The sequence below is a fragment of the Dermacentor andersoni genome, chromosome 9, assembly GCF_023375885.2.
Source record: "Dermacentor andersoni chromosome 9, qqDerAnde1_hic_scaffold, whole genome shotgun sequence".
In the NCBI taxonomy this organism is placed as follows: domain Eukaryota; kingdom Metazoa; phylum Arthropoda; class Arachnida; order Ixodida; family Ixodidae; genus Dermacentor; species Dermacentor andersoni.
Genome location: NC_092822.1, coordinates 74438847 through 74460443, shown reverse-complemented (window position 1 = coordinate 74460443; position 21597 = coordinate 74438847). Strand labels below are relative to the sequence as shown.

At 47.1% G+C, this 21597-nt stretch overlaps 1 protein-coding gene across 1 annotated transcript in view; it reads left to right on the top strand.

Moving 5' to 3' along the window:
• Positions 1-13427: 13427 nt before the first annotated feature.
• The window catches only part of Dci (Dodecenoyl-CoA delta-isomerase), a 32875-nt gene continuing 24705 nt past the window's right edge, over positions 13428-21597 (top strand). Inside the window, exons 1-2 of the mRNA XM_055069228.2 lie at positions 13428-13794; positions 14018-14153. Coding sequence (XP_054925203.1) covers positions 13748-13794; positions 14018-14153 — 183 coding nt within the window. The 5' untranslated portion in view covers positions 13428-13747. The remainder of the gene's footprint in view (positions 13795-14017; positions 14154-21597) is intronic.

Below are 21597 nucleotides of genomic sequence, written 5' to 3'. Positions count from 1 at the left end.
ATAGGGTGTTAATTGTTCTGTGTGTGGGGTGTTCTAGTACGTTTGTATATATATATATATATACACATATATATATATATATATATATATATATATATATATATATATATATATATATATATATATATATATATATATATATATATATATATATATATGTGGGGGTGTGGGGGTGCAGAGAGAGAGAGAGATGGCTTGCTCCCGCTCGAAAAATATGGTGCGCCACTGTCTAGCTCGCGGCTAACACTTGAACATTCGTCAGTAATGTGGGGAAGGGGGAGAAGAGAGGGAAAGATGACAGGGATACGAAGCAAGGGAGTCAATTTCATGTTGAGGCTATAGCGTAACGCCGCATCTCTAGCTGATGAAACAAGGGAAAGTAACACATTAGAACGGTCGTAGTGCCTCAGATGTTGGCACGAAGCTCACAAAAGAAAAACTGAAACGAAGTGAGAACAACCAGCAAAATATCATCGTCATCAGCACTACGAACGAGGCGAACATAGGCAAGTACCTACAGATGGGGCAACTACGCATCAACGGCCAACTCCACGAAGTCACCGTCTACGAAACGGCCTCAAACCTCACGACCTAAGGAGCCAATCATCGGAGGCATCCCCTCGAAAACGATCCCAAAATGATAGACGACAAGATCGTTAACTCGACAAAATCCATGGTCCTGGCCGCCAAGCAAATCGGCCGATCGACCACTAATATCATCGCCTTCGATGGCCTCAAGGTTCCCACCCTGGTGCGCTACGGAGAAATCTTCCTCAGATGCCCCCTATATATACAGGAAACAAATCGACATATATGCCACCGATGCGGCAAACTGGGCCACCGAATAGATGTCTGCCCCAACCCCCAAGACAAGGTACGCTGAGGCTGCGGCGGCCGAAACCCAAACCAAGCACACCAGTGCACACACCGCTGTGACCTATGCAGGGAGGCGCATCCCACGGCATACGAGACCTGTAAAGCAAGGTTCAAGACGCCCTACATCGTGAAAAGAAGAAGATGGAAAATACGAATGGAAGCCGTAGCAGGTAGCAGGTAGCCATGGAGGCCGCCACCACCAAGCCCACCCTGGCACCGGCGAACGGCGGGGCTGGCCGTCTGGGACCTTCCGATGGACGACTTCGCCGAACGACTTCACCAGATCCCGAGGCCTTGCCCAGTTCCCGGGGCTGCTCCAGATCCAGGGGGTGGCCCAGGTCCCGCAGCCTTCCCCCTGAAAGCGAAGGGGAAACTCCAGATCCAGGTCCAGGCAGGCCAAGGCTACCGAAAATATCAGCTGGGTGCACGTGGTTAAAAGCTCACCAAAGCGGGGGGTCTCGCTGCCCTCTACACCCAAACATAACACCAATAATAGCAACACTATAGCCACAACAACACTAGCAAGTCAGAACACGAAGCCATCGCGTTAATGAGGCGAGAAAACGCTATACTCAGACAACTCGTACAGCAGCTAAGGAGGTCCAAGACCTCAAGAAAGAGCACAGACAACCGCTAGAGATACCGGCCAGCGCGCCGATCGTCGAACTACCCGAAGTCAACTACTGACCGGCCCCGAAGAAACGGACAGTATAACCACAGCAGGGAAGCAGCAGGGTCGAACACGACCGCTCGGAAACCAAAGACACGTTCACCGAAATACAGAAGACAGTCAGCAGTATCCTGACGGCCGCCGCCGGCCTCACCGCCAGAGTAACTCGCATCAAAGTAGTAGCAGGGCTCACACCACCACAGCAGGGACACCCTGGCCCACACTCGAATCCAGACATATTCCTGGAAAAGCTCGCCCAAACTAACAAAGCCAGTTCGGCCAAGGCCATATCCCTGACACAACATGGATCCAGACCGTAAAGTATTCATAGTGTGGTGGTGGAACTGCCGAGGGTTTGTTAGAAACAAAGGCGTTCTTCCAACAACACGTCAGAACTGCACAACCCAAACCGAACGTAATCTTACTGCAGGAAACGGCAGGGTCACAGACTTCTCTCCCGGGATACCGCGACGTGCCGGCCGCGGCACCGCCGACGGACAGGGGAGTAACCACCCTGCATACGGGCAGTCAAAACTTCCATCCTAAACCGGTGGAAAGGCCAGCGACTCAACCGTAAGCTAAGGGGAAAAGACGTGCGCAGCTCGCACTAGTGGTGCAAGGCTGGAGTCAACAGCGGAGCTTGTGCTCCCCTAGCTTTTACGGGGCTTGCCTTAGTTGTTTGTTGGTCTTGCGAAGTTATTCTAGGTGTTGCTAAGCTGTTGGTAGGCTTGGCTCAGTCGTTTATAGGTTCTGTGAGGTTATGGTAGGCTTTGCTAAGTTGTTAGTAAGTTTTGCGAGGTTATGCTAGGTTTTACTATGTTATTGTCTCGGTGGGTTTGACGCTGGAATTTTTCGAGCAGTCAGAGGCCGGGATCGCTTTCTCGGCGTCGTCGAGCGCGCAGGCGCCGACTCTCGCGTTCCCTGGACTGAAAATCGGGATCCTCAACTCGGCGTCGCCTCTTCTCAGCCGCAGCTTCGGCGCGGCGCTCCGGATCAGCTCGGCGGCGATGCAGCGCTTCTCGCTTGGTAGTACGGCGCTCTTTCTGGTAAGCTGCTGCTTCTTCGGGCGTCCGGACTTTCTTCGGTCTTCCCATGGCAGCAGCACGTACGCACAGAGTAGAGGAGGCGAGAGGCGTGTCGCCGCGCCGGCTGTTCCGAGCTTTTACTCTCCTGTGACGTTACGAATCCGCCCTACGAGCGTGGGGCGCGAGGAAGTGACGTGGCTCGGTGCTCTCGCAGGTGGTTGATAGGCAACGCGAGGCGCCGCACAGCTGGGCTGAGTTTTCTGGTAACGCTCCACGGTGTAACTAAAGCTTGAACAGCTGCGTTGTTAAAAGTCGCCGACCTCAACAGACAGATCGAAGAACACTGTCAGACGCTGTGCAGGTAACAGTGGGACAAGGTCTGCAACGCCGCGAACGGCCAACTTCACAACGGCCAGAGGTGGAAGCTCCTCAAACACCTCCTATAGATGAAAACCAAGTGTAAATCCAACTAACGACGCTACCTCCGCAGGCTCCTCCACACAAAGAAAAAACGCAACGGACTGAAACAGCGTCATCCAAAAACTGAGAACCAAATACCTACCTAAAAAATCCACATTCCAGCAACCGGACTATCGGGGCGAGCCGAACCCCGGCCTAGAAGAACCCTTCAGCACGGCCAAAATCAGAACGGCGCTGCATGGACTCAACGGCAAATCCGCACATGGGCCAGACGGAATAACAAACAAATCGCTAAGAAACCTAGACGACAAGTCGATCGACAAGCTAACCCGAGTTCATCAATGGTTGCTGCAAAGAAGGCAAAATCCACTCCTATGGAAGACATCCAAAGTCATCCTCATTCCCAAACCCGGAAAGCCCCCGAGCCTCGTAAACCGATCTCACTGACGCCCTGCGTCAAGAAGGTCACGGAGCACGCCTTCCTCAACCGCATCAGCGCACACCTCGAAGAGACAAGAGCATATCCGCATACCAGGATTGGGTTCCGAACTCACCTCTCCATGCAGGACGCCATGCTACAGCTCAAGGAACTGATCCTAGACGACCGAACCCGGGGCACCAAGGCGATCCTCGGCCTCGGTCTTGAAAAAGCGTTCCGCCATCCTGAACAAAATCTCAAACCTGAACCTCGTCATCCGAGCACACAACTACGTCAGGGACTTCCTCACGGACCGAAAAGCCACGCTTCTTGCCGGAGACATGGAAACGGAACATCTGAACATGGGCAGCGAGGGAACGCCGCAGGGCTCGGTCATATCCGCTTGCTCCTCAGCCTCGTGATGCTCGACCTCCCGCGGAAGTTAAAAGAAGTGGACGGCGTCCACTACACCATTTACGCGGATGACATCGCGATCTTGACCAATAACGGGAGCGACGGTCAGATGGAGACCAAACTCCAAGAATCCGTCCCGAAGGTAGAGGAGTTCCTTGCGGGGACGGGCCTCCGATGATACCCCGGTAAGTTGGAACTCCTGCTATACAGTCCCACCCCCAAGGCCAGACCGCCCAAGGGATACGGCGGACCGACACAGCACGAAGAAATGAAAATCCACACACAGGACGGGAGCGAAATTCTGAAAGTACGCAAGATCAAAGTCCTAGGCATGATGATCGAGACGAACGGAGTTAACGGTGAAACCGTCAACAAACTACCGAGCTCAACAACGCCGTGCGCCTGATTCGGCGGATCACAAACAGAAAAGGCATTAGAGCAAAAAGCGCGATCAAACTGATCCACTCTTCCGCCATCAGCCATATCGCCTACGTGGCAGGCCTTCCCCAACTGGTCAACTAGCGAAAGAAATAAGTTTAACGTCCTCATCTGAAGAACGTTCAAGGTTGCCCTCAGCCTCCCGTACTCCGAGAGTTCGGAGCTCCTCCTCGAGCTAGGATTGCACAACACGGTCGAGGAGATGGCCGAAGCACAACGCATATCTCAGCTCGACAGACTCACAAAGACCGACACTGGCCAATACATCTTCGATCGACTGGGCATCACGTACTACAACCAACACGCCCACGAAGTGCAAATACCCAAGTAAACCCGAGAAACCGTACACGTTCGGGACAACCCCCGAAACATCCACCCGGACTTGAACAAAGGTCGCAGACTAGCAAGAGCCATCGCCCTGGCCTTCTCGAATCTGGACTGCTACACCGTCTTGAGCGACTCCCAGGCGGCAGTGAGAAACTTTGGTGCCAAAGGACGCATTTCGCCCAAAGCCAGCAACATCCTTAAAGGGGGCATGACACCCAATTTTCGATCATTATCTGTATTGCGTGAGGTAATATTTGTGCGTTCAAGAACACGTTGGCAAAATCTTAGCGTATTTGAGCCAGCGCGTAATTTCTAATTGATTTTTTTTATGATACACTCAAACGGCTTAACAGTGGGGCAACACTGGCACGCTCCCGATCCGTGACGTCATAGGCTGCATGCCTGCCGAGCGAGCATGTATACTGTATATTCCGGCGAATAATGGGTGTGTCAGCTGTGCGCGTATTCGGGAAACTTCTGCTTTGTTCAGTTTGCCGTGCCAGCTGTGCGCGCACAGCCACAGGGCTAGACGAGGTTCCCGTTAGGCTGATTAATGGACTAGGACCAAGAAGTAAGGTAGCTCTGGTGAAAGCAGCGAGAAAAAAAAACTTTAAAAGATAGACGAATACCAGACAGTTGAATTTAATTTATAGAAGTAATGGGGAGAAAGATAGAATTCACTCGTATAGACCGTTGACAATTACATCGGTAATATATAGGCTAGCAATGCAGGCAATCAAATGAAAGCTGCAAGCATGGGCAGAGAATAATGGCATTTTGGGAGAACTTCAGAATGGCTTCAGAATAGGTAGGCGTCTAGATGATACCTTATTTGTTCTTACTCAGTGTATTGAAATATCAAGAGTAGAAAGCAGACCGTTATATGTGGCCTTTTTAGACACTACAGGGGCATGTGACAACGTAGACTGCAACATTTCATGGGATATTCTGGAAGGGGAAGGCTTAGGTGACGATTGTGTGCAGCTTTTGAGAGAGATTTACCTAGAAAATACCGTTTGCGTTGAATGGGAAGAGATGAGAAGCGAGGAGAAAGTTGATATCAACAAGGGACTGAGGCAGGGGTGCCCTTTATGCCCACTGCTGTTTATGATGTACATGGTGAGGATGGAGAGGGCGCTAGAAGGAAATAATATCGTGTTTAATCTCTCATACAGACAGGCGGATACAATAGTAGAGCAGAAGCTTCCAGGTTTATTTTATGCGGACGACATTGTGCTGCTAGCTAACAAGCAAAGTGATTTGCAACGTCTGGCTAATATCTGTGGACAGGAAGGCAAAAGTTTAGGTTTGAAATTTAGTGTTAGAAAATCAGGTGTTATGGTATTCAGTGAAAACAGTGAATAGACTGTGGCAATACAGGGCCAGGAAATATCTCGGGTAAGAGAATATAAATACCTTGGTATATGAATAAACGAAGGCAATAGATATATGGAAACACAGGAAAAAACAATAACAGTGAAGGGGAAGAGAAATGCAGCCATAATGAAGCACAGAGCGCTATGGGGTTACAATAGGCACGAGGGGCTCCGAGGTATGTGGAAAGGTGTAATGGTTCCAGGACTTTTGGAAATTTGGTTGTTTGATTGAAATCAGGGCTACAATCAGGACTCGATGGGAACCAAAGATCAGTGGGACGCCTCGCACTGGGTGATCACGGGAAGACTGCAATTGAAGCTGTGCAGGGTGATATGGACTGGTCTAGTTTCGAAGTGAGGGAAGCTCACAGTAAAATTGATTATGAATTATGAAAAACGACTGAGTATCGAATATGGAAGAAAGTAAATGGGCTGGGAGAGTGTTGAGGTATCTGTACAGGAAAAACATTGATTCACAGTGAAGGAAAAGAACTAGGAAGCTTACCAGCAAGTATGCGGCCTGTAGGGTGGGCAACAAAGCAACAAAGAACGTCAAGCGGAAAGTCAGAGAGGCTGAAATAATCTCATGGGTGGCGGCAATGGAAAAGAAACCTGCCATGAAAAACTATTTAAGAGGAAAAAAAAAGGAAATCAGGAAAGAAACAATTTATGATAACTCGAAGGGAAGCTCATTACTTTTCGAAGCGAGATCGGGATGCCTTAGAACACGCACCTATAAAGCGAGATATAAGAATGAAGAAGCATGTGCTTGGCTGCGGTAAAGCTAGGGAAACGATGGAGCATGTATTATCAGAATGTGAAGACATCTGCCCGGCGGTCGATTTAGGCACCACTGGCCTCCTTGAAGCCCTTGGGATCGGCGAGAGCAGGTGAAAAGTAAACATGTCCGCAATAGAGATTAGTAATGAAAAGATCTTCGACTGAAGTTCCTCTGGTTGGGAACAAGAGTTGAAAAATGATTGACTCCAACCAATAATTTATTTGAAACCCAACGTTTTGGTACCAGCTCGGTCCCTTCTTCAGGGGTGACTAAAACGTGGGCCAGCAGCAGCAGGGGGCCACCTACGGTCTCCCTTTGTTATCACGTGGCGCAGGCCACTGACGTACGCGGAGGGGAGCGTTCCCGGTGTCCGACTCATTGCCGCCTTTGTGAGCCGGATGTGCAAAGACTCGACTCGACGTGGCGTCTCTTTTAGACGGATTATGCTCCACGGCCAAGACGCTCACCTCCTCGTAAGCGATTCTGTGGTCGGCGCGCTTGCAGTGCTCGGCGAGGGTGTTCCGAGTTCAACAGCCGGACGTCGTTCTTGTGTTGCCTTATCCGCTGGGGGAGGTTTTTTATTTCGCCCATATACGAAGCTGGGCACTTGGAGCATGGGATTTTGTAGATTAGACCTGGTTGTTTTTCTCTGGGGACGCGGTCTTTGGGTCGTGGTATGAAGCGGCCGATTGTAGAAACGGGTCTGTGAGATACATGTCGCTGGTGCCCCTCACGCATGGAAGCACAACGCGAGCGCGTTTTGTTGTTTTCGTGGTGGCTGGCCTGCCTGTCCTCTGATCCTGATGGCGGGAAGCGCGTCGAATAAAGCGGCGTGTGTAGCCATTCTTCTGCAGATCAGCGAACGCGGTGGCTTCTTCTTCTTTTTTCTCCGCTGCTTCGGAGGAGCAGATGGACTTTGCTCTCCTCAGAAGAGAGGAGGCGACGGAGGCCTTGTCGTTTACAGGGCGGTTAGAACTAAAATTTAGGTAGCGGCCGGTATGAGTTGGCTTCCTATACACACCGAACTATATATCGCCCCCTTGTGTTCTGATAAGGACGTCAAGGAATGACAACGTGTTTTTTTTTTTTTTCTTTCCATTGTGAACTGGACAGAGGGCTCGACCGAATTCAGATGTGCAAGGAAGTTTTCCACCTCTGATGTCTTTAGGATGCAGAAGCACTCGTCAATGTATCGAACGAAAAAAAGTTGGTTTTTCTTGAAATGACTGCAGTGCTTTCTCTTTAATGGCCTCCATCGTCAAGTTGGCAGCAGTCACCGAGATCGCGGCGCCCATGGCAGTGCCTCTGGTTTGTTTACAGAATTCCCCTTTGAAGGAGAAAGATCTGCTGCTCAGACAAAACTCCAAGAGCCGGCAAAGTTCATCCGGGTTCAGACTTGTCCTGGCGCCGAGGTCAGCGTCCGCCTCTAGGGCTTGTTTCGCTGCGGAGACGGCAAAGGGCACAGGAACGCTGGGAAAGAGCGAGACCACGTCGAACAAAACCATGGACTCATTTTCTTCCAGTCGTACGCGGAAAAGACGTTCGACGAAGTGGCTGGAGTTGCGCACGTGCGTTGACGTGTTGCGAGTCAGGGGGGAGAGGACTCGATGGAGGTAGGCCGACATGGCACGAAACGGTGAGGTGGTAAAGTCGGCGATGGGGCGTAGTGGAACGTCAGGTTTATGAATTTTTGAGAGTCCGTAAAAGCCCGGTGCCGAGCTGTTCCAGCAGATCAGGCGTTAGTAAAGGTGTTTTGACTCCGGGTAGTGCTTGAATATGGTTGCTGAAAGTGTGTTCATTCTGGTTTGAAGTTGCGAAGTCGGATGCTTTCTTAGTTTTTCGCAAGCCGGGCCGTCGAGGAGTGTTTTAACTTTTCTCTCGTAATCCTGCCTATCAAGGACCACCGTTGAACATCCTTTGTCGGCCGGGAGGATGACGATGTTGTTGTCCCCACGAAGTTTCCGGAGAGCTGACCCTTCTCCTTGGGAAAGGTTCTGCGGCTGGCGGCCAGGTAGCTTGGACAGAATCCCGATCGCTTTTAGCCGAACTTCTTCGCGGGCGGACAGTTCGACATGCTTAATACCGTCCCCCGCGGCTGCCACTAGTTGTGCGAGGGGCGCTTTCGTTGACGTGGTGTTGAACCCGCGGCCTTTAGCCAAGGCAAAAGTTTCGTCTGCAGACAGTAATCTCGATGCGATGTTTGTGACAAAGTTGGAGACGTCACAAGGCGGTCTACCTGCCTTCTCTTTTTCCTTTCGCAACTGGGAGAGTTTCGCTGCGTGACCTAATTTCTGTTTTTCCGTGATAGTGGAGGAGACACTTTCGGCGATCCAGTGAGCCGAACACCTCCTGGAGTCGGTGTTCAAGTTGCCGATGCAAGAAGAACAGGTCCAGCGCCTTCCGCCGCAGGATGTCATGGCACTCATGTATCCTTGCGTTCACCAGTCGTCGTTCATCCTGGAAGACAATCTTCTTGCCTTCCGGTGTGGGGACTAGGCGTTTTAATCGGAGACCTCGTGGAACCAGTTGCATATCACGGCAGGTCTTGGCAAAATTCAGGTGGGTCTTGTATGTGGCCACATTTTTGGAGCATGTGACAAAGTGTTTGGCCAGCTGTGCTGTCTGCTGGCCGAAGTGAAGGCGTAAAGACTTGAATGAAAACATCTTTGACGGAAGTCCGTCTGGTTGGGAACAATTAAGAGTTGAAAACTTATTAAAGGGACACTAAAGGTTAATGTTGACACGTGTACTTGTCTTTATCGGGCGACCATGTTTCACCGCTTAAGAAATGTTATCACGCAGCGCAGGACGCGCCTGCATGTATAGGAAGTTTCTGAAAAGTTATCGATGGTTCCATCCGCTGTCTGTCACCGAACCTTGCGTAATCTGATTGCCTGTATGCGCGACGCGAATAGTGTAGAACTTTGTGGAAGAAACGCGGGTCCCAGCGATTAGTCTGGAACATTCGACGATTGATGTATAAAGCCGAGGCGCTTGTCCCGTTGATCAGATTTTCGGCGATCGCGTACCGTGTTCGCCACTATCGTTGTGCTATAAGTGTAGCCTGTTTTTATGGGCACAGGTTCGCCCAATAAAAGTTAGTTTTGTCTTTCACAGTATTGCTACTGTGTTCTTCAACGTCACCACCACGCGACAATATTAAGTCAACGTGGACTATTGAAATACCATCCCAGAAACTTCGAAACGCTTGTTTCATGCAAAGAGACTTATTTTAAGAGAAAATGCGTTCTGAAGTGTCCGCGTACCTCTAGCGCAGTTCAAATCGCCCGCCCTCCGATCGAGGAGTGGTGACGTCATGGTCTCATAGTGACGTTTCGCCATCGGTGAGTAAAACGTCGCCCGCAGACGGCGCTACGGCTTTTCTGCGCAAAACGCAAACGCGCGGCGAGAAACTGCCAAGACAGAGCCGACAGCAACGCGAAAGCGGAACTATGGTGGCTAGCGGAAGGGAAAGCGCGCGACTATAAGCTGGTTCTTTATTTTATGACGCCAACTTTGACGCTCGTTGCAATGGACGACCCTGACAACGACACATTGGCTCGCGAGGCTGGGCTCGACTTCAGCGATTTAAGCACTGATGAACGTGACCTGCTGCTGAGGGTTCGCGCTGCCGGCGTGGTTGCGTACTACTTCGACGGCAACTGTATGTCATAGCTATACATATTCGCACATTTGTAGCTTTTCCTTCGTGAAAACCAAGTGCTGCACTCACCGCCCCGCCCCGCCCCGCCCCGCCCCGCCCCGTCTTCGACCTGCAGTTGTTCTTGCGCTTCGGTGAATGCAGGCAAGACCGACGGAACAGCGCTACGGGATAGCATTGCTTTGAATGGTACTCCACACGACTTCGGTAAGTCGGCGTTGAACTCGTAATCATATGGACAAAAGTGCAGCGAGCACATTATGCGATTTTCGGCTCTTTGCCAACGTGCTGTGGCAGAGGTACGACACTTAACCACTTCGAACAGAGAGGTTCACTCGTTGGCACACAGTGATAAGTAACGTTGGATTCGCCGCTGCAACTGCCCTTGGCCTAGTTCCACGGACCGTTCGCGCATCACACGACATCACATAGACGTGGCCTTCTCGCTGCTTGTTCCAAATGCAAGTTTCCAAGTAGCATTCTTTTCCGTCTTATAACCTAATGAAATGATCTTTTTAATACGAGTAGTTGAGTACTAGTGACATAAGTTATGATGAGGAGTGCCTTCGTCATCGGGCTTGTACCGGAATGTCGCTGAGGGGTCTCAAATCGTGTCATGCATTTACCATAGAATAAAAAACAACTTTACCTCAATTTCTCGGTTACTAAAGCTCTGTTCGTGATTATATTGACGCGTTAGACGTTCTAGAGGATTGCTTTATCACTTTAACTTGACTTCATAGTAACCTTTAGTGTCTTTAACTCCAACCAATAATTTATTTGAAACACAACGTTTCGGGACCAGCTCGGTCCCTTCTTCAAGGGTGACTAAAACGTGGGCCAGTAGCAGCAGGGGGCGGCTTACGGTCTCCCTTTGCTAGCGATTAGTAATTAGATTAGGGATTAGTAAGAGGCGATCGGAAGATTGGTGGAAGAAAAGTAGGGAAACGACAAAAAACGGAGACGTACAAAAGCAAAGTTCGCAATTGGGGGGTCAGAAAATGTGGTTGTGGAAGTTCATAGTGTTTATTTTTTTTTTTTTTTTTTTTTTTTTACTTGGGTAGGACATTAAGCAGTATAATAGCAACAGCTTGGTGGCGCAACCCACCGCCCGTTCCAAAGGCGACGCTCATAACATCCATCCATCCGACTATCTCGACGTCCCGTTTTGGGAAATCTGCCGGACAATTCACTAAGGTTATTGCCAATCAAGTGAAAACTCTGTCGTTCCCGTCCTGTTGACACCTGTGCGCCGTACAGTTTCGCGCCATGTGGGTGTTCTGTGCTATATGTTTGTAGGAAGCGTTGTGCTGTAAAGAACAAGTTATGTGTGTTTTGTGCCTGTGTTTCCTTTCTCATAGATGTTATAAGAAGAGGGTCAGCGCAAATGCGACCAAGGGCGCCAGAAATTTCTAACCAGAGGTGCGAAAAATGAAGTCGCGAAATCGAACTTCAAATACCGCGGCGCAAAAGGGTAACTAGCGTATGCAACTCAGGAGCACGCTAGCGACCGCAGCGCCCTGCTATAGCACAAAGTCCTCTTGTTCTTTTATTACCGTTCTATCTACTGCTCCACGTGAGAAAATTTTTTTTTTTCTAAAAAGCTGTGTATATATTTTGGTTATGGCGACTCATCATCATCATCAGCCTAGTTACGCCCACTGCAGGGCAAAGGCCTCTCCCATACTTCTCCAACTGCCCCGGTCATGTACTAATTGTGGCCATGTTGTCCCTGCAAACGTCTTAATGTCATCTGCCCACCTAACTTTCTGCCGCCCCCTGCTACGCTTCCCTTCTCTTGGAATCCAGTCCGTAGCTCTTAGTGACCATCGGTTATCTTCCCTCCTCATTACATGTCCGGCCCATGCCCATTTCTTTTTCTTGATTTCAACTAAGATGTCGTTTACCCGCGTTTGTTGCCTCACCCAATCTGCTCTTTTCTTATCCCTTAACGTTACACCCATCATTCTTCTTTCCATAGCTCGTTGCGTCGTTCTCAATTTCAGCAGAACCCTTTTCGTAAGCCTCCAGGTTTCTGCCCCATATGTGAGTACTGGTAACACACAGCTGTTGTACACTTTCCTTTTGAGGGATAGTGGCAACCTACTGTTCATGATTTGAGAATGCCTGCCAAACGCACCCCAACCCATTCTTATTCTTCTGGTTATTTCAGTCTCATGATCCGGATCCGTGGTCACTACCTGCCCTAAGTAGATGTATTCCCTTACCACTTCCAGTGTTTCGCTACCTATCGTAAACTGCTGTTCTCTTCCGAGACTGTTAAACAGTACTTTAGTTTTCTGCAGATTAATTTTCAGACCCACCCTTCTGCTTTGTCTCTCCAGGTCAGTGAGCATGCATTGCAATTGGTCTCCTGAGTTACTAAGCAAGGCAATATCATCAGCGAATCGCAAGTTGCTACTGGTAGCGTAACTAGCGTAGCGTCGCTGCGCACGAAGAGATCACTGCCATAGCAACAAGCCGTAACCGAAAATATTTGACCCGTGGTTACTTTCGAACATAGGTTTCATAGTTGGAAGTAGTTGGAAGTCTTATGTTTTCGAGCATACTTGAGTTCTTTGACGAAGGTGATACTTAACGCAGAATACCGCAGATGAAACGCTGCTACAATCCATTTTCAAGCATACTTCGAACGCATTCGAAAAGTTTCCCACAGACCGATCTCCGTAAGGAAAGATTAAAGTGTCCGTGTCACATAGCTCTATGGTGCAGCCAGATATTTACGCAACTTCATTGAGCGCTAGGTTACTTTGAAGTGTCAGGTGAGTGCACCTCGTCAGATGCACCCTCAAGTGGAAACCGAAACCGAAACCACAATTTAATAATACTGGAGCATGTGAATACTAAACTGTGATTGGCTGCTTCGCACGTACAACCAGTCCCTCCTCAGGTGTTTTGGCATATGATGGTTTTGGTTATTTGCATAATGTTTTGCTTGTGAAGTTCGTAAGTTTTATTTCTCTTTCTCTCTTTCTCTTACGCTGCGATCACAGCAGCAGGTATTCACGTAAACTGTTACGGCGTCCGCTTGTCATTGTAACTGTCACTTGTATATCGTTTATAAAAAGGAAGCTGTCGTAGCGGGTGTCGGTGACGCGCTGCCGGCAGCGCAGACGCGATATCGAATCGCTTGACGGAGGAAGGTCGCTACACTTCTCCTTTTCCTACGCGACTTTTGCTGATACTGAACATCCGTGAGAAGAGCGCAGAGCTGCTAGGGATCTTCGAGTGACACAACCAACACAACTGCGCCAGCACATCTGACCGAATAATAAGGAAAGTTTTGCGCTGGCGACTGCTGACGAGTTGTGTGAGAAACGATGTTGACCCTAGCGCGGAGACTGGCCATCCGCCCATGCGTGTACAGGCAAGGTTTCTTAATATTGGGCTCTACCTCGCGGTAACTGACCGATGTAGTTCGCGACGACACGACATCGGTTCGGAAGGCGCATTGTATCATTATCATATACGCCGAGCCGGTTTTCACTTCTGTCGCGTGGTTCCAATGCTCGAGGTCATTTCCTTGCGATCGCGTCATTCTCTCAATTTTTTTTCTTCCTTATATATGTTTGTTTATCATTTTACCGCAGGGTTAACGCAGCCCTGTGGTCTTCGTCGGCCACCTCGCCCCTCGAACGCTTCAACGACGCCGTCGCCAACCTCGCCAAGGTGCCCGAGGAGCCGTCGAACGACGTGAAGCTCAAGTTGTACGCGCTGTACAAACAGGTAATAGTACCAGCAGCGCCTTTGCCGTGTAAAAACTACGCAAGTGTGCATGTGACTTGTCGTTAGCTATGCGGCGGTCGTAACGCAGCGGCTTCCAGTGCATCAGCCAGTGCATCAGCTATCGGCGCTTTTGCTAAACTCGATGCAGCCGAGTCCGACCCGCAAAGCCGGAGCATATGAGAAACACCGCGCCGAAAATTGTTAGTTATTCAATCTCACAACTAGTTTGGTCTGCTGACCTGTATTTCAGAACATGGGTAGAATTTAAGAATATAGGAAATACGTAAATTTAAGTGAACAGTTAGTTTTTCTTTTCAAGGAAAAGAGGGGAACCACAGAAGACTCTGCCCGACGGGAATTTGCTTCTACCAAGAAACATACTTTCCAGATGCATTATCTGCAGCAGTGGAGTATAAACGATATTTGTGAATATGTTCGAGCTAACAGAATATATATATATATATATATTACTTGTAAGGTGTAGTAAATCACTCAATGTTTGCTCTTAGGGCATGTCCAAAGGCTCTGTGCCACATCATAGATCTGTTCTCATATGAACAGATCTGAACAAGCAAGTCTGAACTTGCCTCATACAGTGCAATATTTTGTTCAAATCAGAACTATTGTGTATTCCTGTAGGCCTTGGTGACTCGGTTCACCTTCTAATAAATATTGGAGCACCAGTACGTGTCCAAACTGGGGCTTCATCTAAGCCACCTATTAGATTATTATCTCTGGATCTATAACCATCATCATGTAGGTTCCTGCTGGGCCTTATTGAAGAAGACCGTGCATACACAATTGCATGAAACGTGCCCCACATTTGTATGAAACATGCCCCACATTTGTATGAAACGTGCCCCACTTTTTATAAAGTCACTGGACAAACTATTGAATTAAACGATATATTACATGTGTCCGTTTTTCAGAAAAGATCTCTTTGCCTAGTCCACAACGTTCTAGAGGATAGTATTGCAATTTGTTACTAAATCTAACATTATCATCCTTTCCAATCTCATCAATGAAACAGCAGGAAAAGACCTATACCTATGCACTACAGTTTTTGGGTTCTTTTCATTGCAGCCATTTGGAGCACCATGTACACTTATTGCCACATATATGCTTATCACCACAAAACATACTGGCTGCTACTTATCACAAGGATGAAGTATGGCCATCAAAGGATTGCTTATCTGCTGATATCTGTTCTAAGCAGACGTGCTGCTGCTTCCGCCAACTCTCCCAACAAAACGATTGTGCACATCCATGTCTTTCTTATCCACTACTCAATTTCTCAAACACTCTTTTGCTGCTTACTCTGTTTTTCGCCAACTCAGTTTGGTGCAGTGGTTGGCCTTTAAACCCATCACTTCAAGGAATGTTTTGATGTTACTATAGCTTAAATGTATCATAAGAAGCCAACAAACAAAGATAGCAAGGACAACACAGGGGAAATTACTTGTACTTACTAATTGAAATAAAGAAATGATAAATTAATGTAAATGAAGGTGGATGAAGAAGCAACTTGCCGCAGGTGGGGAACGATCCCACGCCTTCGCATTACGTGTGCGACGCTCTATCACTTGTGCCACTGCGGTGCCATTCTCCCATCCACTTTCCGGGGTATTTATGTGTTACTACTAGAACTAACCGTGGGAGTGTTGGCCAGCACCACCACTTGCAAACCTTGGCGGCGGATGTGGAACATCCCTTCTGCTGCAGGCGTCATGAGTATGTGATCTCGTTGGATGAAGGCAACTTGTCAATAAACCCACACGTGCTACCTGAAGGCATCAGTGTTGCAAGATTTGGCTTAAGTGTGGCTGTTATGTTATTACTGGCATAAACATAGCTCGTTGCACTTTTATGTCCCCTATTTTTTGCAACTGTCAGTGTGTCATGCCACTGGCTGACTTCATTAGGTGAGACTTTATAGTCATGTACAGATTCATTGAAGTAAATCAGGAATTTGTAATATGCAAAAAAAAAACATCCAAATTAGAAGGCAAAAGCCAATGTACTTGTACAGAACTTTGTACAGAGTTTGGCAAAACTTTGTTAGATGAAGCCATTCTGTATACCTTTGTCAACTGCCACGACCCTCACAAGCCTAGACCCCAACAGCTGTAGGCATTCCTTCACTTTCCCTCTATCCAGGTTCATCATCATCTGCTTTATGGAACTCCACAACACCATCTTGGAGTCTTGCATTGACCTTTGCCTCAACAACACCACACACATAGTAATCAAGTGGGTTGCACTTGGAGCTGGAAGGGGGCCATATATCGGGGAACCAGGGTTAGAGCCTGTCGTCACAGAGCCACAGTTTCGTAATCCTTGCCTTGTGCACCGGAGTTGAGTCCTGCTGGAACGCAGTGCCTCTGTCCTGTGTACAACTTGTCCATCCAGGGTTTAACACATTGGTGGTTGAATTATTTCGCAAAACCATGCCTTCATGGTTATTGTTTTTTTATTATTGTTATTCACTGTAGCAGGAAATTTTCGAAAACTTGTAAATACACCAAAATTTATTGTAAGCAATATTTTATCTCAAAAATGCTTTACTCGCTCAATAGTATACACAGGAATGCGCTGTACATTAAGAGAGAGAGAAAAATGTCTGGCATGCGGGCATACAGAAGTCATGACTGTGGGCACCCCATTGTACGGGAATACGTGAACCACAGCCAAAAGGGGAACTGCTACTGAAGGCAAAGAAAAGGAAAGCTTATTAGTATTTCTACTTTGGCCGCACAGGGCTGTATCTAAGCTACCGGAAAGGCGATAGTGGCGGCATCTCCTCCACGCACGCTTTGAAGTTAGCAGACGACGCACACACGCCACATGAGCAATCTCTTTGAGGTAAACAAGTCAAGCAGCGCACCCCAATGAGCAAAAACGCTGTTTCATTTGACTTTGGGTGACTCTATAGATGTGGCAGCACCTCTCAACAACCAGTAGTGTCGAATATGTGCGAAATATCAAACGTAAGATGGCTCCGTGCATTTATGAAAGCACCCTCAAAGGTTTAATAGCCATCTCCAACACGTTGAAACATTGAATAGTGGGGTGCAGTTGTGTCACCCTCACTGTTCATCACCGCCAGCACGATCACAGAGGTAATGATGCATGACTCTGTGTACGTTAGTTGCACTCTGTCGTATCCAGCAGTCATTTTGGGGGTTCGCCATCCTGTCTTGAATGAAGCTCTCGTCTGAGAAGAACCTCAGGAACCTAACACTGGTGTGCTTCAGATCGTTCTGGAGAGCATGGGCCTTTGCCACCCTATCAAGCTTATTCTCCACAATAACATGTGCTGCATGGCTTCGCACACTGCCAGGTTGATTGTGGGCCTCGCCATGCCCATTGCTTTTGTGAGGCCATTCTTGCCGAGCCCAGGATCTTGGTTGATTAAATTGCCAACAGAATTCTGTTCTTTTGCGCTTTATTTGCTTCCTGCATTTGGCTTAGCCCACAGAGACGTCTTTCTGTATGTATTGCATTCCCTGAAAGTCTTGGCAATGCACTACACTTGCATGTTCTTGTAGCCAAATCATGCAATAATTTGCTGGGACATATTCCCGGTGGAAAGCAATTTGTGTATCGCTGCCCTGCTGTCATATTCGTGGCTCATAATTGAACAAGTCATGACTTGACTATAGTTCCATAGTTCGACTTTGAATGATGTTGCAGCACAGGGCATATGCAACCAGTTATCTTGCCATCATTGTTGCTGAGCCGAATGTGAAATAGCTCTGCATTTATATAGACGACCCTGTAGATTAGTGCTTCCTTTTTTTTTTCTAGCCTCCTCCATTGCACTGTACCTAACAGAAATCAAATTGTTTTTGTTCTCACAGGCATCAGATATCAACAATGCATCCACTTGTGCTCTGATCACGTGGCTAGGTGTAAAGTGCTTGCAAATCACAAAATTAAGCTTGTCGATTTAGGGCTAATTAGTGCACATACCGTTTCCACCATTTACAGTTAGGGCATGAAGTGTGGATCGTCTGAGCATGCACGTCTCTTCTTTTTTGAGTGAGAAGGACAAGGGGACCCAAGGGACTCTACTTTCTTGTTAGTCACACGCATACAGAGGATCAGACAATGAAACCAGAGAAAGGCTAGGGGAAGGAAATTGTTCAGTTTAAGTAAAATTTAGAGATAATAAGGAAAAGGAAATATGAGTGAATGAAAAGACAGCTTGCCGCAGGTGGGAGCCAAACCCATATCTTCCGCATTGTACATGCGGTGCTCTACTTATTGAGCTGCTGCAGTGGCTGTCCTCCCTTCCACTTTCCTGGGCGTTTGTGTGAGCCTACAATGTTAGCCATGGATGTGTTAACCAGCATTGACCATGGCCAAGGCAACGGACACTCCTTTTATCCACAGGCATCGCATAGTATGCAATTTTAGGAGGAGGCAACTGGCCCATTAACCCACGTTACCTCTTGGCATCGACACTGCCAATGTCGAGACCATTACTCTGCAATGAGCAAGAAGAAAATGTGGATCAAGGGGCTCTGTTTTTGTTAGTCACAATCGTATGATGTAATAGTTAAAGTGTGTTTTTGTCTGCTGTGTACACCTGAATCTTGCAGCACTTTTTTGGTTTAGCTGTGCAAAGCAGAGGGCTGTTTCTGAATACCAATAGCAGAACTTGTAGCTTGAGTGAAAATGAAGTACAAACCAAAGCAGGTCTCTTTTTTTCACACTTGGTGGATCCTACAGTTTTTTGCAACGCAGGCAGTTTCGGCGACCTAGACTAGGTGTAACTCTTTTAGTGTGGAGATTTTTCTGAGGTAACGCACCCCCAGCGTCGGGTTTTTATTCGGATATTATAGAACAAACACAACGGTTTATTTTGGTTGTGCAGAAATGAAAGAATGGCACAGATAATGCCATGAAGTGGGGATCGTCTGAGCATGCACGTCTTTTCTGTCTTTAGTTAGAAGGGCACGGGGATCCAAGGGACTCTACTTTCTTGTTAGTCACACGTATACAGAGGATCAGACAACGAAACCAGGGGAAGTTAAGTTTTCTGTTTAATTAAAATTTAGAGATAATAAAACAAAGGAAATATGAGTGAATGAAAAGACAGCTTTGCATTGCTCTCTTGGTGTAGTCCTGACATTCCTATATGACAAAAGGAACATGGCAAGACAGAAACGCACATACATACCGGCACATCAGTGACTCTGAAAGGGTTAAAACCTGTGTTTCACAAACACCTGGGCTTCTTGCTTGCGAGAGTTAAGTTGGAAACACAATGTTTGGGGTAATAAATTCTCGTTTTCATTGAAGGTCTTGTCCACTTTAATCAACTCAACCAGGCAAACAACCCAATCAAGTTCTTTTTATTAATAAATTCTACGTTCAGAGCACCTGTAATGAGAATCCGGCTGGATTTGTAGAGCCCTTTCCTTATTTTGTCATGTGCAAACACAGCACGTCCTGATCAGTTGCTTTGCGACAGCCGCACAGTGTGCGACAGGCATGGCATTTAACATCGGAGCTTGTCAAACACTCGTACGCCTGCTGCCCTGCTGTCAACTGTACAGATCGCAGCATTTTCCATGTCACAGTGAGAAAAAGGGTTGTTAAATTGAAAAAGAAACACAAGATCTGTTTAGATGGAAATTCTTTTAAAACTCTACTCACCATATTTTTGGCAGAAAAAAAGGCTGATTAGTAGAGAAAATTAAGGCAAATTTCCTTCTTGAAATTTCATGCACAAGCTCTGACGTCAGTCTGATGTTGCATGTTGCAAACTTCACAGTGTGTGTGCGTGCGTGCGTGCGTGCGTGCTCCTAGGATGTGCAGTGAAAACCTGAAAACACGACTAGCCTGAGATTTCGAAGTCTCCGCTCACAGTGAGACCGGTCTATTCGGTATTCTGGAAGTGTAGTCTGCAGATCTAGTTCAAGTTAGTATTTCTTCTTGGTGTCGCTTCAGGGCATGAATGACTGTACGAGATGTCGAACACTGTGGATTCTTAGCCGTAGTAGCACTACACTGGCTTGCAGCTATTTTTCTCACACCAGCGATAACCATGATGTCGCTGCCATTGTCTTCTTTCTATGCATCACCAGGATGTGACAAAACTTTGTCAATGCATTAATCGGGCCATTGGCATCATTCTTCCGGTGTTGGTGCATGGCATGCACTACTTGCCACAGCTGCATTCATAAAGAAAGAAAGCAGATAGTTGTTGCCTGTGCTACATTTTTGGAGTGCTGCTGAAAAAAATCCTGTGTGGCTGCAATATGTCTGCCCGCTTTATCAGCTTACTGACATCTGTGCACAGTCTACATGGGCTGCTTGTTTTTATTTTTTCATCATTCACATCCTCTGCCTTTTCTTTTCCCTCTTATTATTTATTTGAATCAGTTCTCCTTTCAACAGGATGGCATAGGACTTGTACATGGAACATACCATGTGAGCGAAAATCAAAATACACATGTAGTCAGATGCAAACTATATACCAGGTGTTATTTCTTATGCGTAACACTTAAAAAAACAAAACTTCTGTCTAGTCCACCATCGTTCTTGCAGATTGGCTACATGGTCAAGTGGGCTAGCAGCAAGAACATTTTTAATGAGAATTTTGCTAATTACGTAAAATGTACCAATCAACCTTTTAATTGATCATTTTAATACATATGTTGAAGTTGTGAAATTAAAACCAAGAAGTAGGGAAGTCACATCTCCTTAGAAATCTTATGACTATAGCACCAGTACTTTCCAAGATATGTGACCTTCTTCCTTTCTCATCGCTGTTTTTAGCACCATTTCATTTTTTTTTTTTTTTTTCGATGCATTCTTGCCAATAAGTTTCCATTGAAACCCTTTTAAGTGGCCTTTAAAGGTATTACGGAATGCATGGGCATTCTAGTAAAGTTTCCCCAAAGTGCATCTCTAAGTTTGGGATGATTTTAACTGGAATGCCAAAGTATTTTTCTTTTAAATTTTGGGGACAGATATCTCAAAAGTGGTGCTAGTCATTGGGAATTTTCTTTTAAGTGTTCTGCCTAAGAAAAAGCATGCTGTATACTAAGCATACATCTGGAGATTCCTGCCATAACCATATTCATTGTACAAAGCAAATATTGGAACAATCTAACATTTTAAATATTTTTTTTCTTTCCAAGAACATTTAGAGGCTGAAATGCATCATCCATAATTTGTAATTTGTTATTACCGTCTGTTTGATAAGTTTTCACCCGCCTGAAGGATTCCTTACGCGCTTCGATCTTTCATAACAATGTGACAATCCATTTCTTATTGCTTATGGCTCAGCACACTGCCAATGCTCTTTGCTGCCAGTGCAGACATTTGCAGTATTGTGAAATGAATCTATGCGTTGCCGCACAAATGTGCTATTGCTGTGAACACAAATAACAAAAGAACATTCACTAACACGACAGATGCTAAGCACCAG